A 19,474-nucleotide genomic window follows, 5' to 3' on the forward strand; every position below is an offset into this window, starting at 1 on the left:
TGTCTGATTCTTGATATCAGCTTAGGTCATGATCCCAAGGTTGTTGGATTGAGCCCTGCGTTGGGCTCCATGCTGAGCATGGAGCCTGCTTAAGGTTCTCTCTCTCTCTCTCTCTCTCTCTCTCTCTCTCTCTCTCTCTCCCCCCTCTCTCCCTCTCTCCCTCTCTCCCTCTCCCTCTCCCATTCTCTCCCTTTCTCTCTGCTCCTCTCCCCTGTTCACACGCTGTCTATAAAATAAAATAAAATAAAATAAAATAAAATAAAGTAAAGTAAAATAAAATAAAATAAAATAAAATAAAATAAAATAAAATAATTTTCGTGAATTATCTGAGAGAGAGAAGAGTCCATGTCAGAATGATTCAGTGTGAGACTCAACTGGCTGTTGATGGCTTTGAAGATGGAAGGGGGTCAAAAGCTAAGAAATATGGGTTGCCTATAGAGGCTGGAAAAAACAAGTAATCATATTCTACCCTGTAACTTGTGGAAAGGTACACAGTCCTGCCAACACCTTGATTTTGGCCTACTGAGAGCTGTGTTTGATTTGTGACCTGCATACTATAAGATAATGAATTTGTTTTTCAATTTTTTAATTTATTTTTATTTTTTAAAAAAGGTTTATTTATTTATTTTTGAAACAGAGAGAGAGAGGCAGAAAGAGAGGGAGAGAGAGAACCCCAAGCAGGCTCCATGCTCTCAGCACAGAGCTTGATGCAAGGCTCATCTCACAAACTGAGACCATGACCTGAGCTGAAATCAAGAGTTGATGCTTAACTGACTGAGTCACCCAGGTACCCCTGAATTTGTGTTTTTAAGCCACTAAATTTGTGGTAATTGGTTGCAGCAACAATAGGAAGCTAATACATCATCACAATTTTGATGATTTACTTGTGCAACTCCAAACACAGTATATATACATACTATTTCCTGTACTTGGCATGCCATTACCTTTTTGGAGGCCTGTCTTTTACACCTACTTCTGAACTTAGCTTCTTTCAGAAGAATTTACAGACTGGATTTCTGCCCGTTTCTGTTCTAGCACACTGTATTTGCAACCTCTCTTGTACTACTTCTTCTCCCAAGACTGTTGAGCTCATGGAGGCCAGGGACTTTTATCCCCAGTACCCAGCCCTTGAATGAATTAAGTGAAAGGGTGAGTAAATAAAAATGGAATGTTCTAAATGTTTTTATTTTAGAAGGCTCATATTCTGGTGTGAGTCTGTGCATGTGTTTGTATTTGGGTATGTGTATTTTAGGGCAGAGATATTCTGAGAAATGTGAAATTGTTAAGTCTTCTGAACTAGTCCATTTAGGCTGTTATAACAACAATGCAGAGACTGGGTGGCTTTTAAACAACAGAAATTTCTTTCTCACAGTTCTAGAGGCTGGGAAGTGTAAGATGAAGGTGTTTGCAGATTTGGTATCTGATAAATGCCTGGTTCCTCCTTTGTAGTTGGCCATCTCCTCATTGTGTCTTCATAGGATAGAAGACTAGAAAGCTCTCTGGGGTCTCTTTTATAAGGGTACAAATCCCATTCATGAGAGATCCACTCTCATGTCCTAATTACCTTCCAAAGTACCGCCCCCTCAAAATACCAGCACAGTGAGGATTAGGCTTCAACATATGAATTTTGGGGGACACAAAACATTAAGTTTGTAACATCTTCTGCCTCTGATAATCCACCACAACCTCCTACACATCTGGCTGGAAATTTAGTATCTATTGTTACTGGAGTTTTACATATAAGAATTCCAGGTTTATTTGGGGTCAGGAACATGGATTTGGTCCCACAACCAAGGCAGTTTACCTTGCTTTCAAAATAATTCATGACCAGCCTGCATTGGTGTGTGTGTGTGTGTGTGTGTGTGTGTGTGTGTGCGTGCGCGCGCGCACGCGCCCGCGCAGGGTGGGGTGGATTGGTGGGGCTATATACTTGCTGGGCCACCATTTCCTCCAGTGGATAAAAAGCCAGAAGCTTCTGGTTACTTCTTTTAAAAAAACTTTTAATTTTAAAAATAGAGATATCATGGACCTATAATATTGTATTATTTTTAGATATACAACATAATGACCTGATATATGTATATATTATAAAATGCTTACAGTTGAGTTAGCATTCATCACCATACATAATTACATTTTTTTTCTTGTGATGAGGACTTTTAAGATCTACTATCCTACCAACTTTGAAATATGGAAAACATGATTGCTAACTACAGCCACCATGCAGTACATTACATCCCCAGGACTTACTTACCTTGTAACTGGAAGCTTATACCTTTTGTCTGGTCACTTCTCCTAAACTTGGGAAGCTATTATTTTTTATACCATGCCTTTGGTCTTTGACATCTCCTCCCATGTGAAGGAAATTAATATAATTCCCTTCTAAAAGCCTACATTTTGCATCCAAGGAAAAGGAATACACAAGCAGTGAAACAAGATACAATTAATATCTCCACAGATTAAATAGGTCTGTGTTTTCTCTTGCTTCAGGACAGTCCCTTTTAACTTTTTTTTTTTTAAGTAATCTCTACACCCAGCATGGGGCTAGAACTCACAATCCTGAGATCAAGAGTCATATGCTCTACCAACTGATCCAGCCAGGCACCACAGGACAGTCCCTTTTAACGCCAATTCTTGTGGTGGCTTTTTGATATACTTTTTAAACAAAAAGCATTTATTCAGAGTACTAGTCTTACACTGCCCAAGAGGGGAAGCAGAGAGAGGCAGATGCCTTTGAGTGAAAAATGTGAGAGGAGCCCCAATGATGACATTTTGACATTTTTTTTAATGTTTAGTTATTTTTGAGAGTCAGAGAGAGAGAGACAGAGTGTGAGCATGGGAGAGGCAGAGAGAGGGAGATACAGAATGAGAAGCAGCCTCCAGGCTTCAAGCTGTCAGCACAGAACCCGATGTAGGGCTCAAACTCATGAGCTGTGAGATCATGACCTAAGCTGATGTTGCATGGTTAACTGACTAAGCCACCCAGGCGCCCTGACATTTTGACATTTTAAAAATGTTTATTCATTTTTGAGAGAGAATGTGAGCTGAGGAGGGGCAGAGAAAGAGGGGGACAGAGGATCCTAAGCCGGCTTTGTGTTGACAGCAGTGAGCCAGATGCGGGGCTTGAACTCATGAACTGTGAGATCATGACCTGAAGTCAGACACTCAACCAACTGAGCCACCCAGGTGCCCTTGACTTGTTGACATTTATGCCATTCTGTGAAGTATGGGGTTCAGAATCAGACTTAATTTGGTAAAATAAGTGATGTGATGTTTCACACATCACCATGGTGGTATTAGATTCATATCCAAACACAAGTCATTATTTTTCCTCTATAATATCAATTTAACTGCTTCATAATATTTTTAGCTAGGGAATAATTATTTCCTTATTTTATTAGCTATTTGAGAGAAAGTAGGCAGTTTGCAATTTTTTTCCTACTTTGAGCAATATTGAAATCCTTGTAGCTAAATCTTCACACAGATCCTCAATTATTTCCTTAGCATAAATTTCCAGAGGCATACTTACTGGTTTGAAAGAATGGGTCAAATTTTAAGGCTTTTGATATGAGTTGTGAAAGAGTCCATTAGAAGGACTGAAGCTCATCGTAAATGACGGAAAGCACCCTCTTGGAAGGTACCTCGAGTAAATAAAAATGGAACATGTCTTATTTTGCTAGGGTTTCCATAACAAAATACCACAGAATGGTGGTACCTTAAACAATTAAAATTTCAAATTTAATTGTAACTTAAAAACAAAACAGGTGGGGCGCCTGGGTGGCCCAGTGGGTTAAGCGTCAGACTCTTGATTTCTGTTCCGGGTCATGATCTCATGGTTAGTGAGTTGGAGCCCTGTGTCAGGCTCCATGCTGACAGCGTGGAGCCGGCTTGGGATTCTCTCTCTGCATTCCCCCTCCCACCCTCCCCCCCCATCCTTTTTTTTTCTAGGTATAATTTAGGTACAGTAAAATATACCTTTTTTAGTGTGTAGTTCTAGGAGTTGTGTAACCACCATGTTCAATTATGTTACTGTAATCAAGCTTACAAGAGTGATGGAAATGTCTAAATTTCAGCTATATATATATATATATATATATATATATATATATATATATATATAATTTATTTATTTAATGTTTATTTATTTGAGAGTGAGAGAGCAGGAAGAGGGGCACAGAGATAGAGGGAGAGACAGAATCCCACGCTGTCAATGCAGAGCTCGACAAGGGGCTCAAACTCACTAACTGTGAGATTATGACTTGAGTCTAAATCAAGAAGTTGGATGCTTAATTGACTGAGCCACTCAGGTGCCCCTAAACTTCAGTTATATTTTTAATTTTTGTTTTGTTTTTGAAGGCTAAGGCACTGGTAAGCAAGGTAAAGCCAAGAAACAAACTCAGGCAATTACCTGAAAGGTAAAATAAAAAAAAATTTTTTCTTCTTGAATGATCTGAGGGGTAGGAGATTGACTACATCATTTAAGTGTTTGTATAACACTGCTTATTCATCCCCAACTTTACCAATCTACTCTCCAAAAAGAGTGTAACATCCCAATTACCTTGCACTTATCCTGGCTTCATAATGTCTCTCAAACAGGATTGTGTTGCCTCCCATCATCCTGTAAGTCCCTTCTGTGAGTAAGATTTTTAACCAGACAAATGTGTCTCTGAAGCTTTCCTCATCAAGAGAAATTAACCCCATAATGGATTCTTAATTAGGTGGTTTGGAGGATTATTTTTTAAAACAATGTAGGACAGACCTGTTACTTTGGAATTTACAGTTTAGATGGGAAAATAAGTTATGATCTTATTCTCTTTCCTTCAGAAATTCATCTTTTACTGTTGTAACTTTGTGTGTGTGTGTGTGTGTGACTCTAAAATTTATTTCTAAAGGTCTAATCTTTTATATGAGCTGTAGTCTTGGGCAGCCCAGAAAACAGTGCCCTATAAATATCCCATATCACCTTAAACATTAACAACTCAGTTCATCATCTCCCCTACTCCCTCTAAAACACTTTCCTTTCTTAGTTTGTCAGGCTGCAATTTTAGTTGTTCCAGATTTCAAACACAGGAATGCTTTTGTTTTCCTCATTCTTTATCATCAGTCAGTTAGCAAATCCTGACATATCTGAATTGTTTTTGTGGTTTTTTTTTTTTTTTTTTTTTTTTTTTGTAACAAATATGTAATAGCTTACTACGGTCCTCCTCTTAATCAGGAGCACACTGATCACCTAATAGGCTATATATCATTCTTTTTTCCTTTAATTTACTTATTTTGAGAGAGAGGGAATGAGCATGTGCGATTGGGGGAGGGGGAGAGAGAGAAAGAGAGGGAGAGAGAGAATGAATCCCAAGCATGCTCTGCGGGGCTCCAACTAGTGAATCATGAGATGCTGACCTGAAATCAAGAGTCTGAGGCTTTACCGACTACCATTTTTATTGTCTGCTTTTCCCCAGTAGAATGTAAGCTCTGTGAGGGCTCTGTTGACTGCCATCCATATTTCCAGCATCTGGTATATTTGTTAGATAAATTGAGCATTTACTATGTACCAGGCACTGTGAGTTTGCATATGGAATCTCATTTAATTTTTACCACACAGGGGAGTGTTTTATTGTTTTGATTTTCAGATAATAAAACGGGTTACATTTTTAAAAAAGGTTAAGTGACTTGCCCATTATCTAGTGCCAGACTCGTTTTCTTCTCAAGCCTTCAAGCTTATCTGTATGCCTTTGCAATAATATTTAAGCTACTTAATCTAAATTTCAAGGCATTCCATAATATCAAGGACTCTAAACCTATCTTACCAAAGACGGTTTTCTATCAAAAACCTCTTGCTTCAAACTACCTATTGTACCTTGAACCTTATATAGTTTTCCTTTCCTCTTTATTTTGCTCATGTAAAGTCCCTGTAGAAATTTTATCTAGCCTTTGAATCAGAGATTGAGCGCAAGTTCCGCTTTTCACACCATTCAATCCTGAATACTCCAGGATGCAGTGAGGAATTCATTTTCTTCAGGAAGTACCACATGGTTTGGGGGGCTCTTGGTCATGTAATGTCTCATACTATGTCCCATTCCTTGTATCTTGCTTGACACAAAGGTTTGATATATGTAAGCCTTGGTAATTTGCTTGCATTTTCACCTGAGGGTAGGTAAGGTAGTTCCCAGGGTGCGCGATATTTATGTATGATATCCTCCGACACCCGGTTGTAAAATACCTTCAAAAAGCTAACGTTTTTGTTGGGAAGGAAGCATCGCATAGGTCACAGAAGCATAAAACGATGTGTTCCTGAAGTAAAATGAAAATGTCAACTGTGGGAGTACGCTAAGGGAGGCTGAGCAGGGCGTCGGGAAGGGCTTCAAGGCCGGCCGCAGGGTGGCGGGGGGTCTCGCGCCACGCCTCGGTCAGGAATCGCAAGCGCTTCTAGCACGTCGCTGTCCTTCACCTGGCCCCGGGCTCACTTTTGCGACGGGCCACGTGCCAGTGTTTAACTGCACGTCGGTGCGTCAGTGAACAGTTAATAACCGCCTTTCCCTCCCAGGCCTCTACCCTCCATCTTTGTGCGGACAGGGGGGCGGGGCGGAGAGGATGCCAGGTGTAGCGGCCCGGTCGAAACGCGGCGGGTAAATCCAAGCCCCCAACCCCAACAGTCAAGTTTTCAAAAGGCCCGCGCGTGGCGCCCCAGGACGCACCCGTTGGGAACGACCCGCAGCGCGCCCCTGCTCACCCCCACTCCCACGCCCAGGGCGGGGGCAAGGCGTCGGGGTGGCAGACAGGTCCCCCACACAGGGGGCGCCGGGGCCAGCGCGCACTGGGGAGCGCGCCCGTCCAGCCGCGGCCGAAAACGGAAGTGGGCGCGAGCGGATCGCGATCATTGGCTGAACTGACATGTCTCTCAAGGGGCTGGCGCGAACGCCACTGCGGAGTTGGGCGAGGGGATAAGGCTAGGGGAGGGGGGAAAACAGTGGGAACAGCCGCGGGGCTGGGAGGAAATGAATTGAGGAGGTGCGCGGGGAGCCGGGAGAGTCCCCGGTCAGGGCACACGGGGGAGCCAGGAAGTGAGAGCGAGGCTGTAGAGGCGGTGGCGGGAGCAGCGCAGGCCGAGGGCTTGAATCGACCGCGGAGGGCGGGGAGTCCGTGACCGAGAGCGGCGCTGCGGCGCGGTAGGCGGGACTAGAGGGAGCCACGCCGGGATTGGCGGGCAGTGCTAGGCTACCGTACGTCGGCGGTGACGCACGCCTCGGGGAGGGTGCGCGCGCGTTCAGCGGCCTCTTTGTGTGGTGCCCAGATAGGGGAGCGGAGGTGGCGGTAGCGGTAGCGGCAGCGGCAGCGGCAGCGGCAGCCCTGGTTGTCTTCCAGTCTCCTCGGCTCGCCGTCTAGCCGGCATCTCTCCCCTCCCTCCCCCTTCCTCTTTTCCTCCTTCCCTCCCCTTCCCTTTTTCCCTTCCCCGTCGGTGACCGGCGGTGGCGGCTCCAGCAACAGCTGGGCCCAAGCTGTGAGGAGGCCTTAGCCAACGATAACGGCGACGGCGAAACCTCGGAGCTCGCAGGGCGGGGGGAAGGCCCGGGCCGTGGAGATGGAGAATTCCCAGTTGTGTAAGCTGTTCATCGGCGGCCTCAATGTGCAGACGAGTGAGTCGGGCCTGCGCGGCCACTTTGAGGCCTTTGGGACTCTGACGGACTGCGTGGTGGTGGTGAACCCCCAGACCAAGCGCTCCCGTTGCTTCGGCTTCGTGACCTACTCCAATGTGGAGGAGGCCGATGCCGCCATGGCCGCCTCGCCCCATGCCGTGGACGGCAACACGGTGGAGCTGAAGCGGGCGGTGTCCCGGGAGGATTCGGCGCGGCCCGGTGCCCACGCCAAGGTTAAGAAGCTCTTTGTCGGGGGCCTTAAGGGAGACGTGGCCGAGGGCGACCTGATCGAGCATTTCTCGCAGTTTGGCACCGTGGAAAAGGCCGAGATTATTGCCGACAAACAGTCCGGCAAGAAGCGTGGCTTCGGCTTCGTGTATTTTCAGAATCACGACGCGGCAGACAAGGCCGCGGTTGTCAAGTTCCATCCGATCCAGGGCCATCGCGTGGAGGTGAAGAAGGCCGTCCCCAAGGAGGATATCCATTCCGGTGGGGGCGGAGGCGGCTCCCGGTCCTCCCGGGGAGGCCGAGGCGGCCGGGGTCGCGGCGGTGGTCGAGACCAGAACGGCCTGTCTAAGGGCGGCGGCGGCGGTTACAACAGCTACGGTGGTTACGGCGGCGGTGGCGGTGGCGGCGGCTACAACGCGTACGGAGGCGGAGGAGGCGGTTCGTCCTACGGTGGAAGCGACTACGGTAACGGCTTCGGCGGCTTCGGCAGCTACAGCCAGCACCAGTCCTCGTACGGGCCCATGAAGGGCGGCGGCGGCGGTGGCGGTGGCAGCAGCTGGGGAGGTCGCAGTAACAGTGGACCTTACAGAGGCGGCTATGGCGGTGGGGGTGGTTATGGAGGCAGCTCCTTCTAAAAAAAATCTAAAAATGCCTGGGAGTGGCTATAGGGGTAGCTCTTTTCAACAACCCAACTAGGGTCAACTCCTGAGTTCGTTCCTCTCCCACCGCCTTCCCCATTTTGCCCTTGGGGGAGCCGCTTCTATGGCTGCTTATCCTTGGGGGTGTTGCCCTATTTGCCTGCCACCTCTCTTGTCTCTCCCTCTGAAGATGGACTCGGCCCCACATACACATTTTTGTGTTACAGTCATTGATGGACTCTATTTTTTTATTATTACTTGGACCTTGGTCGTTTTTATACTAGCAAAATGTCTTGTTTTAATTTGTGTTTTTTGGGGGGGAGGGAGTGAACTTGCTGATTCTGTAGCAAAACCGGGGCGGGGGTTGGGGTGGGGGGGTAGTTTACTTTGTTGTAAGGACTTGATACCTGGCTACAGCGTTTTCTATGAAATCTACTTGGATCCCATGCCTGAAATTTGGAAGCATATGTACAAAAATCATTTTTACGTTTTATTTTTAATAAATCATTGTGTTTGACCGTATATGTCTAACATTTTTTTTCTAGGATCCATTCCGTACCGTTTTAAGGGATATTAAAAATTTTTCGTGTTAACTCTTAATTCTTGATGTGTACTTAGAGAAACTTTTAAAAGGTCCTTTGGTGGGTTGTTTTTTTGTTTGTTTTTGTTTTTGTTTTCTCTGTTGCCCTTCTAGTGACATGTTGAATTTTAAACCTTACAGGCAAAACTTTTGAAGTGGTGGATGTAGCTTTTTAAAATCTTTAAAGTTTCTGTGCATCCATCTCTTGTACTAAACGATTTCCTTATCATCTTGACATGGTTGGTCACTTCTTTCTATGAGAATTTACTTCAAAGTATGTACTGTGTAGCTCGAAAGAAATAGTTTGTGTTAAGCATGTGTTTTCATTCATATAAACTGTTTAAAAATTTTCAGATGGCCTAGTTTCATCCCTCTTACTGGTTTGTCTGTAATGAATGGTTACAAATAAGGGTTATATTTTACCCTTAAACTAAATGCATTTTTGTATTTTCAGAGCAGATTTAAACGTTTTTTCCTATAGCTGAACTGTTGTCCTCTTGGAAATCCTTCCCCCCACCTTTGTAGCACCATCTACTGGCAGAATGGCAGTGTATCTGCAAAACAATTTGTTAAAAAATCTTGTTTAGGATAATTGCATCAGTTTTACAAGTTTTGCCATCAAAAATCTGTTCAGACTTTGGTTACACATTTTCTTGTAACTAAGATGGGCTTTACGGGAATGTAGTTAACAATCCATATCACAATTGCCCTTTCTACATGAGATTTGAAAATGTAAACTGCTATGCATAGCTTGGGCAGTGGCCCCAAATTGCTATGACAACTAATGAACCAGCTACATGTACTGGTGTCTTAGGTGCAAGTTGTAAAGCAAAATATTTGTGTATTCTGCTTGGTTAACAAATGTATATTTGTAGCCCTTTCATGCAATAGAATTCAAGTTGTTGTTTATAAAAAAACAAAACAAAACAAAACAATGATATAGGAGAAAATTGCTTTCCTGGATAGAAATATAGAATAGCAACGTTTATGGATATCACAAATAAAGAATTCAATTCTTTACATGATTGAGTGAGAGTATGTATAACCTGGTGGGTGGCTTCAGAGTACCTATAATATAGTACACTTGATTTGATGTTTTGGTAAAATTTTTAACTTGAACATTGCAATTCCAAAGCCCAAATGTATATAGTAAGCTTTCTGAGGGGATATTAATGGGCTTTAAAGTAAAAAAGACTATTTTAGCATTGGCATTTTTTTAGTTCTTGTTAACTGTATATTTCTTAATCTCTAATTCTTGCCAATTTTTAAATCTTAATTGCTAGCTAGGGTTTTCCTTTTGAGAGCTAGGAAGAAAGGTCAAGATTGCTAGGCTAGATTATGGCTGCTCAGCAGTTGCTGATGCTTGCTACAAATATTTAAGTATACCTCTGTGACAAATGGGATAGATGTTTTTGCATATTGAATAAATATCGTCAGATCTTTTGCTCTTCAATGGTTCTATGGTTTCCTTAAATTCATTTTTCACTCTTAGTGAAACACTACACATGGGCTTTTTCATTTGGTAGTTGAGTCTTGATTTTTGGGTGCGTCTAAGATACAGAAAATGATACGCTTAAAGTTTTCATTATAATTATTACTCTGCCTTTTATTCAGCTTTAGTGGAAAGATATATTTCTTCTGGGTCATTTGGAACACTCCAACTTTTGGAGGGTTTCCAAAGTCTAATAAGGTTATCATTTTGCCTTCCCTACATAGTGATTTCTAAAAAGTAAAATGAATTACATAAAAGGATTACCTGTTAATTAGACACTTACTTCAAGGTGCTGTTTTGGTATATTAGTAATTCTTTGTCATGTCTTTACCTTTACAGATCCCTTGTCATGTATTTACAGATTCCTGTAATATGGACTGGTTATTTAGTGAAGGCAAAAGCATAGTGGTATTTAGTTTTTATGGAATTCCTCTTGTCAACTTTTATGCAAGCGTTTTTGATTTTTTTTTTTTTTTTTCTTTTTTGGGGGTAATGAGTTGTATTAAGTCCTTTCACCTATGAGAGCTATCTGAACATTAAAATTTAAGAAAAAATTCATGGGAAAAGGTGGTACAGAATCTAGTCCGTACTGAATAGTTTTTTTTTGCGCCATGCTTGAGTCTAATTTGAAAGATTATACAAAATGAACTTACTTTTTCTCTCCCTCTTGTGAAGAACTTTTGCATTTACAGTATTTTTAGTATAAATTCAGTTGTAATCATTAATTGAATGTTTTCAAAGGTATTTAAAGATTGTTAGTAACTTTAAATTTTAAGCTTGCAGCTGGTTAATGTTCATAGGGATAATTGTAGAATGATAAACTGATTGTTTCCTCCTATAATTTAGCGATTTTGAACATAGATTTCTTATTTAAATCTGCTTCACGATAAATTTTTGTTTTTAAGCAAGGCTAAAGGATTGAGGATACTTGAAAATTTAGTATTTATCATTATTTTCCTCAACCAGAAGTGACAGTGTCAGTTATTTGATAGGCTTCTTTACTTTTTAAGTGTTTGCTTTTCTCCAATCTGAGAATTTGCATTTTATGTTAAATTTTGTGTGCCTGTGTCTTTGCTGACTGAAAGTGGGCTTTTGGATGTTGGATTGATTTGATCAGAATTGCATCTAGTCGGTATATGGATTTTACCCAGAAAGATAACATTTGGGTTAGTCTCTCCCATTTTGATCAACTTACTGAGTGTAAGGTTTTGTTCACTGGGAAATACTCTGTTCTGTTTAAGAAGGCCTGATTTTGTTTGCATCTGAAATAGGGCAACAAAGATTGCCCCTAAACCAGAGTAGGGCAATGCTTTTTTCTTAATGTCTCATTGCAGATTACTTTGATGTGCCTTTGTTTTATGCTTTCTCTTAAAAGTGAAAATACATTAAGGTTTTTTTCAATAGAAAGTCCCTTAAAAGGTGAAACCTAAGAAACCTGCTTTCTACAATTTGTTACTTAAAAAATTGTTATGTTGCATAACACTTGGATTGTAATTCAAGTTACAGAAAATAGCAATATTAGTAGGAAATAGAAAATATGAGGTTTTATTGACTCTTGGGGCTGGTGTATTTTAAAAATAAATTTATTAGGGTTAAACAAATAACTGGTTATAAATCAAACTAAATGAAGAGTATTTTACTAATATGAGCCAGTCCTCAAGGATAATCACTCATAGATGTATATTCAGCTAGCTCTTTTTTGTATGCTCCTCAGGTCAACTGTATAGGGTCAACTGTAAATGTTCCATAGTATGGCTTTTTACAACTTAAAATATTCCTTCTTTTGATGGAATGAGGTTTCTTCTCTTGCTGTTAGCAAGAGCAGCAAAATCAGCTTAAGGGAGGTGGAACTTAAATGATTCTTCTCTTGCTGTTATGAACAGTGCAGTGATTTTTATCCTTGCAGATATGTTCTTGCTGATCAAATGTGTACTTAATTGATGAGATGGTTACCTCACAGTTAAACGTGCTAGACTGAGAATGTACCAGTTTTGTGGTGTCTTAAGTATTTGTTAATTCTTAGTATACATACAGAAAGGTACATCTTCCCTTGTGGCTTTTTTAAAGCGTTAGGGTAATTTAGTGAAAACATTTGAAAATTTTCAAAGCTAGATTATACGTGATATAATAGCTAATGACCTATGAGGACCATTATATTGCTGTCTTCCCTTTTTGTTTTCTCCATTAGTTTTTACTGCAGAAATGTTTACCAGTTTTTCCATATGATGGCTATATATATTACTTAGGACATTTCATTACTGTCTGAAAAAATAAGAAAGGTACCACTGATTATGTTTGCTATGTGTCTTGTGTTAAGTATTTTATGTGCATGATTTATTTCAGTCCTTAGAATAATTCTTTGATGATATCCTGTTATATCTCTGTGTTATGTATTAGCTATGGGCTTACCTAATTTAAGTAATTTGCTTAAGATCATGTAGCTATTGGGAACAAGAAATAGGCATCTTTTCCCTTATTTTTAAAAAGCATATGGTAAAGGGAGAAAAATTGCTCCTCCCATTTTCTCCTAACGCCGAGATAACCTGTGTTAACAGTCTACTTCTAGATCTTTTCTTTGCATAGCTTGCATAGCAAGATGAATAGTTACATATGCATATATCTGAATTTTAACATCAAAGATGGTCTTCCATATTTCTACACGTATCTTATATGACTCTATGGTGTGCTGTAGTAAAAAAAACACACCATAATTTATTGATTGGCATGTTTCCAGTTTTTCTTCTCATAATTTAAAACTTTTTGCAAGCCTTGTGTTGCCATTTAAACGTTTAAAAGCAGAAAAAACAAGTTTGGGAGCCTGGTTGAAGCTGTTGGTTATACTGGTATCCAGATAGTTCTCTAAGAAATCTGCTAGAGCCATAAAAGGATTTTTTGGATATTTACAGTCCTAACATTTTCAATTTTACTTCTGTCAACTTTCCGCCCAACTTTGTGTTTAAGTTTTTTTGTGAGAAAGTTGATTAAAAAATACATAATTTATCTCCATTAAAAAAAAAAAAAAGCCTTAGTGTCCTTATATTCTGAAGGGACTGTACGTTAAGGTCTGGGATTTTATAGCAATAAATAGGCAGTTTATTGTTCTTTACTAGTTCATTCTACCTAAAATGTGTAGCATCATATTTTAGTTGGGTGTGAATAGAGATTTTTCACTGCAGAAATCGCTTTTATAAAAGTTGAATTTTAAGTGATTTGCTAAGTACTTCCTCAAGAAACTGAGAAAGAATAGAAAAGAACAGATGGGAAGTGGTATACTGGGAGAGATTTACTCTGGATCAGTGGTGGGCAATGCCCAAAATCTCAATTTCCAGTTGAAATGTGAATTCAGATCTTACTATTTAACCTTGGTAAGTCCACTTATTTTCTTTTACTATTTAACCTTGGTAAGTCAATTTATTTTCTTTGGACTTCTTTTTCCTGTGATGTGGAGACTAATTGCTTAGATCCTTTCCAACTTCATACTCTTAGTTTTTAGTCTTGTTTGGTAATTATTCAGTAACAGCTTTGAAGAGGAATCTTTGGATGAGTTCCTATAATTCATTAAACAATTTATTGGACATGACTTAGCTAAAAAGTAAGGATGAGCCCTTGCTCACAACATGATACCCACGGTTTAGTTTGGGTGGTGGGAATTTAAACAATTATGATAGAGTGTGAGCATTTTAGTCAGACATACAAGCAGTAGTGGGGACTTCTTTTTGTGGGTCATTTCACTGACCCACAATGTTAAACATGAGACATTTGCACTAGTTTTGTCATTTAGGTTGAGTTGGTCAAGGACATTCCACAGCTTAGACCAAAATGCAGATCATGATGTATTGGGCTGTTTACATTTTTTTCTTGCCATTACTAGACCACAAAGGCCTTAAAAGCACATCATCTATTTTTTGAAATTATTTTGCATTATTTTATGATTGATGGTTTTTGTGAAGTATTGGTAGCAAAATCAGCTTAAGGGAGGCAGAACTTAAAAGTATTCAATGTTAGAAAACCAAAACGGTTGAAATATTAAGTGGGAAATGATAGTGCATATTAATGAATCTTTCCATAAGGAGTATAATTCATATTTTGAAGACCCCTTTTATTAAGCTAAAGTTAGCAGCATCCTTACCATTCTTGCATTTTCATCTTGTAAATATCTTTCCAATATTTTGACTTATTAGTTGATTTTAAAATAGAATTTTGTTAGAAATAACTTCTACAGTAATTCAGTTTCTTTTTAATTCAGTTTCTTTTCTATAAGAAAAGTTTCTTATAGAAAAGAAACTGAATTTGCCATAATTGAAAAGTTATATGTTCTCTAAATTTGATTTTTAAAATGGAGTTAATATTTGTATAATTTGGGGGGAGGCAGTATTTGAGAAATAAATGGGCATGAATTATTAGCCTCAAATTGAATTTGACTTTAGCACATTGTGAATGTTCTTGATGCTTAAATTTAGTCTTTTACTAAATATAACGTGTGGAATTTGTTGGGAAATAGAATTTATTGCTCATTTCAAAGACCTACAACTAACTGGTTTCAGAAAATTAGCCTTTGACTTTGGAACTTGCTTTTGGGTGAACTTCACATTTTCCCTAAATGAGAATTTAAATGCTACTAGATAAAATGTTTATCATAAAAAGGAGATATTTGAAAACTGCTCTTAAAATAGAAATCCCAAAGTAGGAAGGGTAGAAGGGGCGCTTGAGTCTCATGTATTTACTTTTATAGCTCTTTTTTTACTTGCACTTGGAGCTGGATGAGTTGAATATTCAAAGAACAAAAAGATTCAAGAAGATACCTTGCTAGGCATTCTTATCTGTGCTTCCTTTTCTACCTAGGCAGATTTTCTTAGTCTCCTTTGATTCTTTTATCATTTCGGTTTGCTTGAAACAAACACCACCCACCCCTCCGAAAACCACCCGAAAGAGTTTTGTGACATCCATCTGCTCTAAAATTCTCTGATGTGAACTTTTACCATTTAAATGACATGTGTATTTTCCAGTGTTTACCATCAGTTTTATCAGGTATTGATTACCTTTGTGCAAAAGACATCTAGGCTCTGGAGATACACAGCAGTGAGACACACATGATTTCTGTCTTCAAATAACTTCCATTCTGATTGGAATTCAATTTCTTTTGAAATGGTGGATCCTTTCCTTTTCAGCATCATGCACTGTTTAGGTTGTTTACACCATACAAATAGGAGTTAGTTCCATTGTTATTTAGTATACATTCTTGGATTTTATTAAAGCTTCACTCTTTCCCTGATTACTTATTTGGATACCATATGAAAGGTGCATTTTTTGTTTTCTGATGCTTATGTTGCAAATATAATTGGCCTCAGAGTAAGCATCTGATTTAATATTTCATAGTCCTTAAGGACTTTTTTTTTTTTTTTTTTTTGCATCAAATAGACAAGATGTCTGAAGATGTCACTTTCTAGTTTTGTGACCTTGAACAATTTGGCCTGAACCTCAGTTTCCTTGTCTTCAAAAAGGAGAGACTTTTACCTGATACCTGTCTCACAGGGTTGTTGAACAGATTGAGTGAAAAAATCCATTTCAAGGACTTAAACTATCTTGTCTGGCACATAGTAATGTTAACATTATGATCTCTGATAACAGTTACGACTGCCTAGCAAAAGGTGTACCTTTATTTAACCCCCAACCACACGATATTTGCACGGTTAATGAGGTGAATGAGTAACTAACTGTCTCAAAAAGAGTAGTGACATAGGCATATATAGTCTGTAGATCATTCTTAATACTGTGATTAAAAATACTGTTTTTAACCCAGGCTTTGCCCTTCACTTGTTGGGTGAGCTTGAATATGGGAGCCCCCTAAACCTCTGCTGTTTTAACTCCAGTAGGAGAGAGATGAACCATGATAGCTACCTGTAAGTGTTTAAGTATTTGTTATTATAAGGAAGGTATAAATTATGTTAATGTTGAGGAGAAGTGACTTCCAGTTAGGAAGAAAGATCAAGAACAGCATTGTGGAGGATAGAGCACTGGCCAATTAAAAATTGGCCAAATGGAGACGATTGGGAAGAAAGAGGTAACTGCAGGTAAAGGGACAAATAGGCAGTGACCTGGAGCCTGTGTGCTAAGCACTGTACTAATTACATTTACAAATGTTCTGACTGGATCCATTCACTAATCCTCTCCTTCACAGATTGGTGGCTGAAGTTCACCTCAGAAAGATTCAGTAACTTTTCCAAGGCCACTCACCTGGCAAAAAGGTTGAGTTGGGGTTGAGTCCAAGTCTGATTTCGATGTTCATGCTATTCCCACTAAACTTCAGATACACGTGGCTAATTTGTACTAAGGGTAAAGGAGATTTGTGGAAAATAAATTGGAAGAAGTTGAAACCACATTACTCAGGTCTTTTACTCAGTGCTAGGGAGTTTGGACCTTATCTGGCAGGCAGTGGAAGTCACTAGAGGTTACTGAGCAATAATAGTGGTAGCGAGTGCAATTTAGATTAACTCCCTAGCACTGAGTAAAATAGTTGGCATTTCAATGATATTTTGGGTGACAAGGTTGTTAAGACAACTGATGTTAATCAGGTAAGAGATCATGAACAAGGGGGGTAGTGCTGGAAATTAACTGAGGGGATTTGTAGGAAGCTGTGAAAGTATAATTGTCATATGACTGGATATGTAGGGAACAAGGAAGGAAGGAGTAGTTTAATGAGAATTACTGTGTAACTCGGAGGATGGTGATGCCCCTGGGAATGGGAAGAAGAGATTTAGAAGGAAGGTTTGGAACATAGGTGAAGATGCTGGTAAGCACTTTAATGTATTGTGTCTTTTGCACATAGCTTATAGCTTTACAAAATGGTTACTATGCTAACCATTACTCTTTGCCTCTCCAGGCCCACTCTCCATCTTTCTCTTAAGGTGTTCTTGGGAACTTGATTCTTAAAGAACTGCATATGCTTTTTTTTTTTTTTTTTTTTTTAATTTGAAACTTATTGTCAAATTGGTTTCCATACAACACCCAGTGCTCATCCCAACGGGTGCCCTCCTCAATGCCCATCACACACTTTCCCCTCCCTCCCACCCTCCATCAACCCTCAGTTTCTTCTCAGTTTTTAAGGGTCTCTTATGGTTTGGCTCCCTCCCTCCCTAACTTTTTTTTTTCCTTCCCCTCCCCCGTGGTCTTCTGTTAAGTTTCTCAGGATCCACATAAGAGTGAAAACATATGGTATCTGTCTTTCTCTGTATGACTTATTTCACTTAGCATAACACTCTCCACTTCCATCCATGTTGCTACAAAAGGCCATATTTCATTCTTTCTCATTGCCAAGCAGTATTCCATCGTATATATAAACCTCAGTTTCTTTATCCATTCATCAGTTGATGGACATTTAGGCTCTTTCCATACTTCGGCTGTTGTTGAAAGTGCTGCTATAAACATTGGCGTACAAGTGCCCCTATACTTGACACATCATCTCCAAAGGCAAGGGAATTAAAAGCAAAAATGAACTATTGGGACCTCATGAAGTTAAAGTGCTTCTTCTGCACTGCAAAGGAAACAATCAACAAAACTAAAAGGCAACCGACGGAATGGGAAAAGATATTTGCAAATGACGTATCAAAGGGCTAGTATCCAAAATCTATAAAGAACCAAACTCCACACCCAAAAAACAATCCAGTGAAGAAATGGGCAGAAAACATGAATAGACACTTCTCTAAAGAAGACCTCCAGATGGCCAGCAGGCCATGAAAAGATACTCAATGTTACTCCTCATCAGGGAACTACAAATCAAAACCACACTGAGATATTACCTCACACCAGTCGGAGTGGCTAAAATGAACAAATCAGGAGACTATAGATGCTGGAGAGGATGTGGAGAAACGGTAACCCTCTTGCACTGTTGATGCATACTCTCTTCTTTGGCTTCTTGAGTTTGGGCACTGGGAGAAACCAGCAGGAGAACTTAAGAGTGAGAGAGAGGTGAGGTCCACATATATGTTCCTCCTGCTCCCCAAATACACATTTGTATTCAGCAGACAGATTTTTATTGGCCACAGCTCTATTCCAATAGCTCTCTCACAGCTCTAGGTTCTGGCTCTTGGTAACCCCTCCCTCCTGTAGTCACTTCAGACTTGCTGTTGCTAACCCCAAGATGGTTCCCAGACATTGTTGATATTCCTGTGTCCACAGCCTTGTAAATAATTCCTTTTATTAACACCTGTGTTTTCTTTTGTTAGTGAAAAATTTTAAATCCCTTCCACCTTTTCTAATGACTTGATCTTCCAGGCACCATCAAACTTGGAGAAGACCTAGCTATTTGCACTAAGTTACTTTCCTTTCCTGTCATGAGTTTTCTCACATTGTTTGAAATTTAGTGTCCTTATTTCCTACTGTGTTAGGTTAAAGTTATGACTCTTCTGCCTATGATTTAGCTGAAAATACAGCAGTGAACAAGAGACAAAAATCCCTGCCCTCAGTAGGGTTTATATTTTAGTGGAGAGAGACAGACAATGAAATACAATAAATTGCATGGTATGTTAGAAGATGATGAGTGAATGCTATAGAAAAATTAACTTAAGGAATAGGGAGTGCTGTAAGGCAGGATGTTTGTGAAAATGGTGCATTTTAAAATAGGGTGGTATAGACACTTCTCTAAAGAAGACATCCGGATGGCCAACAGGCACATGAAAAGATGCTCAACATCGCTCCTCATCAGGGAAATACAAATCAAAACCACACTCAGATATCACCTCACGCCAGTCAGAGTGGCCAAAATGAACAAATCAAGAGACTATAGATGCTGGAGAGGACGTGGAGAAACGGGAACCCTCTTGCACTGTTGGTGGGAATGCAAATTGGTGCAGCCGCTCTGGAAAGCAGTGTGGAGGTTCCTCAGAAAATTAAAAATAGACCTACCCTA

The 19,474-nt window shown here is 40.1% G+C and overlaps 2 protein-coding genes across 7 annotated transcripts in view; both read left to right on the forward strand.

Moving 5' to 3' along the window:
• The window catches only part of KLHL3 (kelch like family member 3), a 278,704-nt gene that overhangs the window by 130,048 nt on the left and 129,182 nt on the right, over nucleotides 1-19,474 (forward strand). For 5 of the 6 annotated variants that reach the window (XM_019424266.2, XM_019424267.2, XM_019424270.2 and 2 more), the window contains exon 4: nucleotides 1,036-1,149. The gene's annotated coding sequence lies outside the window, so the exon portion shown is untranslated. Of the gene's footprint in view, nucleotides 1-700; nucleotides 788-1,035; nucleotides 1,150-19,474 lie in introns of those variants that run through there. The other variant, XM_053907469.1, reaches the window with a different exon arrangement.
• HNRNPA0 (heterogeneous nuclear ribonucleoprotein A0) lies at nucleotides 7,254-9,019 on the forward strand. Its single transcript, XM_019424279.2, has one exon. It carries the CDS (start codon nucleotides 7,577-7,579, stop codon nucleotides 8,492-8,494), a length of 918 nt encoding a protein of 305 aa, XP_019279824.2. The 5' UTR covers nucleotides 7,254-7,576; the 3' UTR covers nucleotides 8,495-9,019.

The sequence above is a fragment of the Panthera pardus genome, unplaced genomic scaffold (assembly GCF_024362965.1).
Source record: "Panthera pardus isolate Hobbes unplaced genomic scaffold, ASM2436296v1 HiC_scaffold_2, whole genome shotgun sequence".
Taxonomy (NCBI): Eukaryota; Metazoa; Chordata; class Mammalia; order Carnivora; family Felidae; genus Panthera; species Panthera pardus.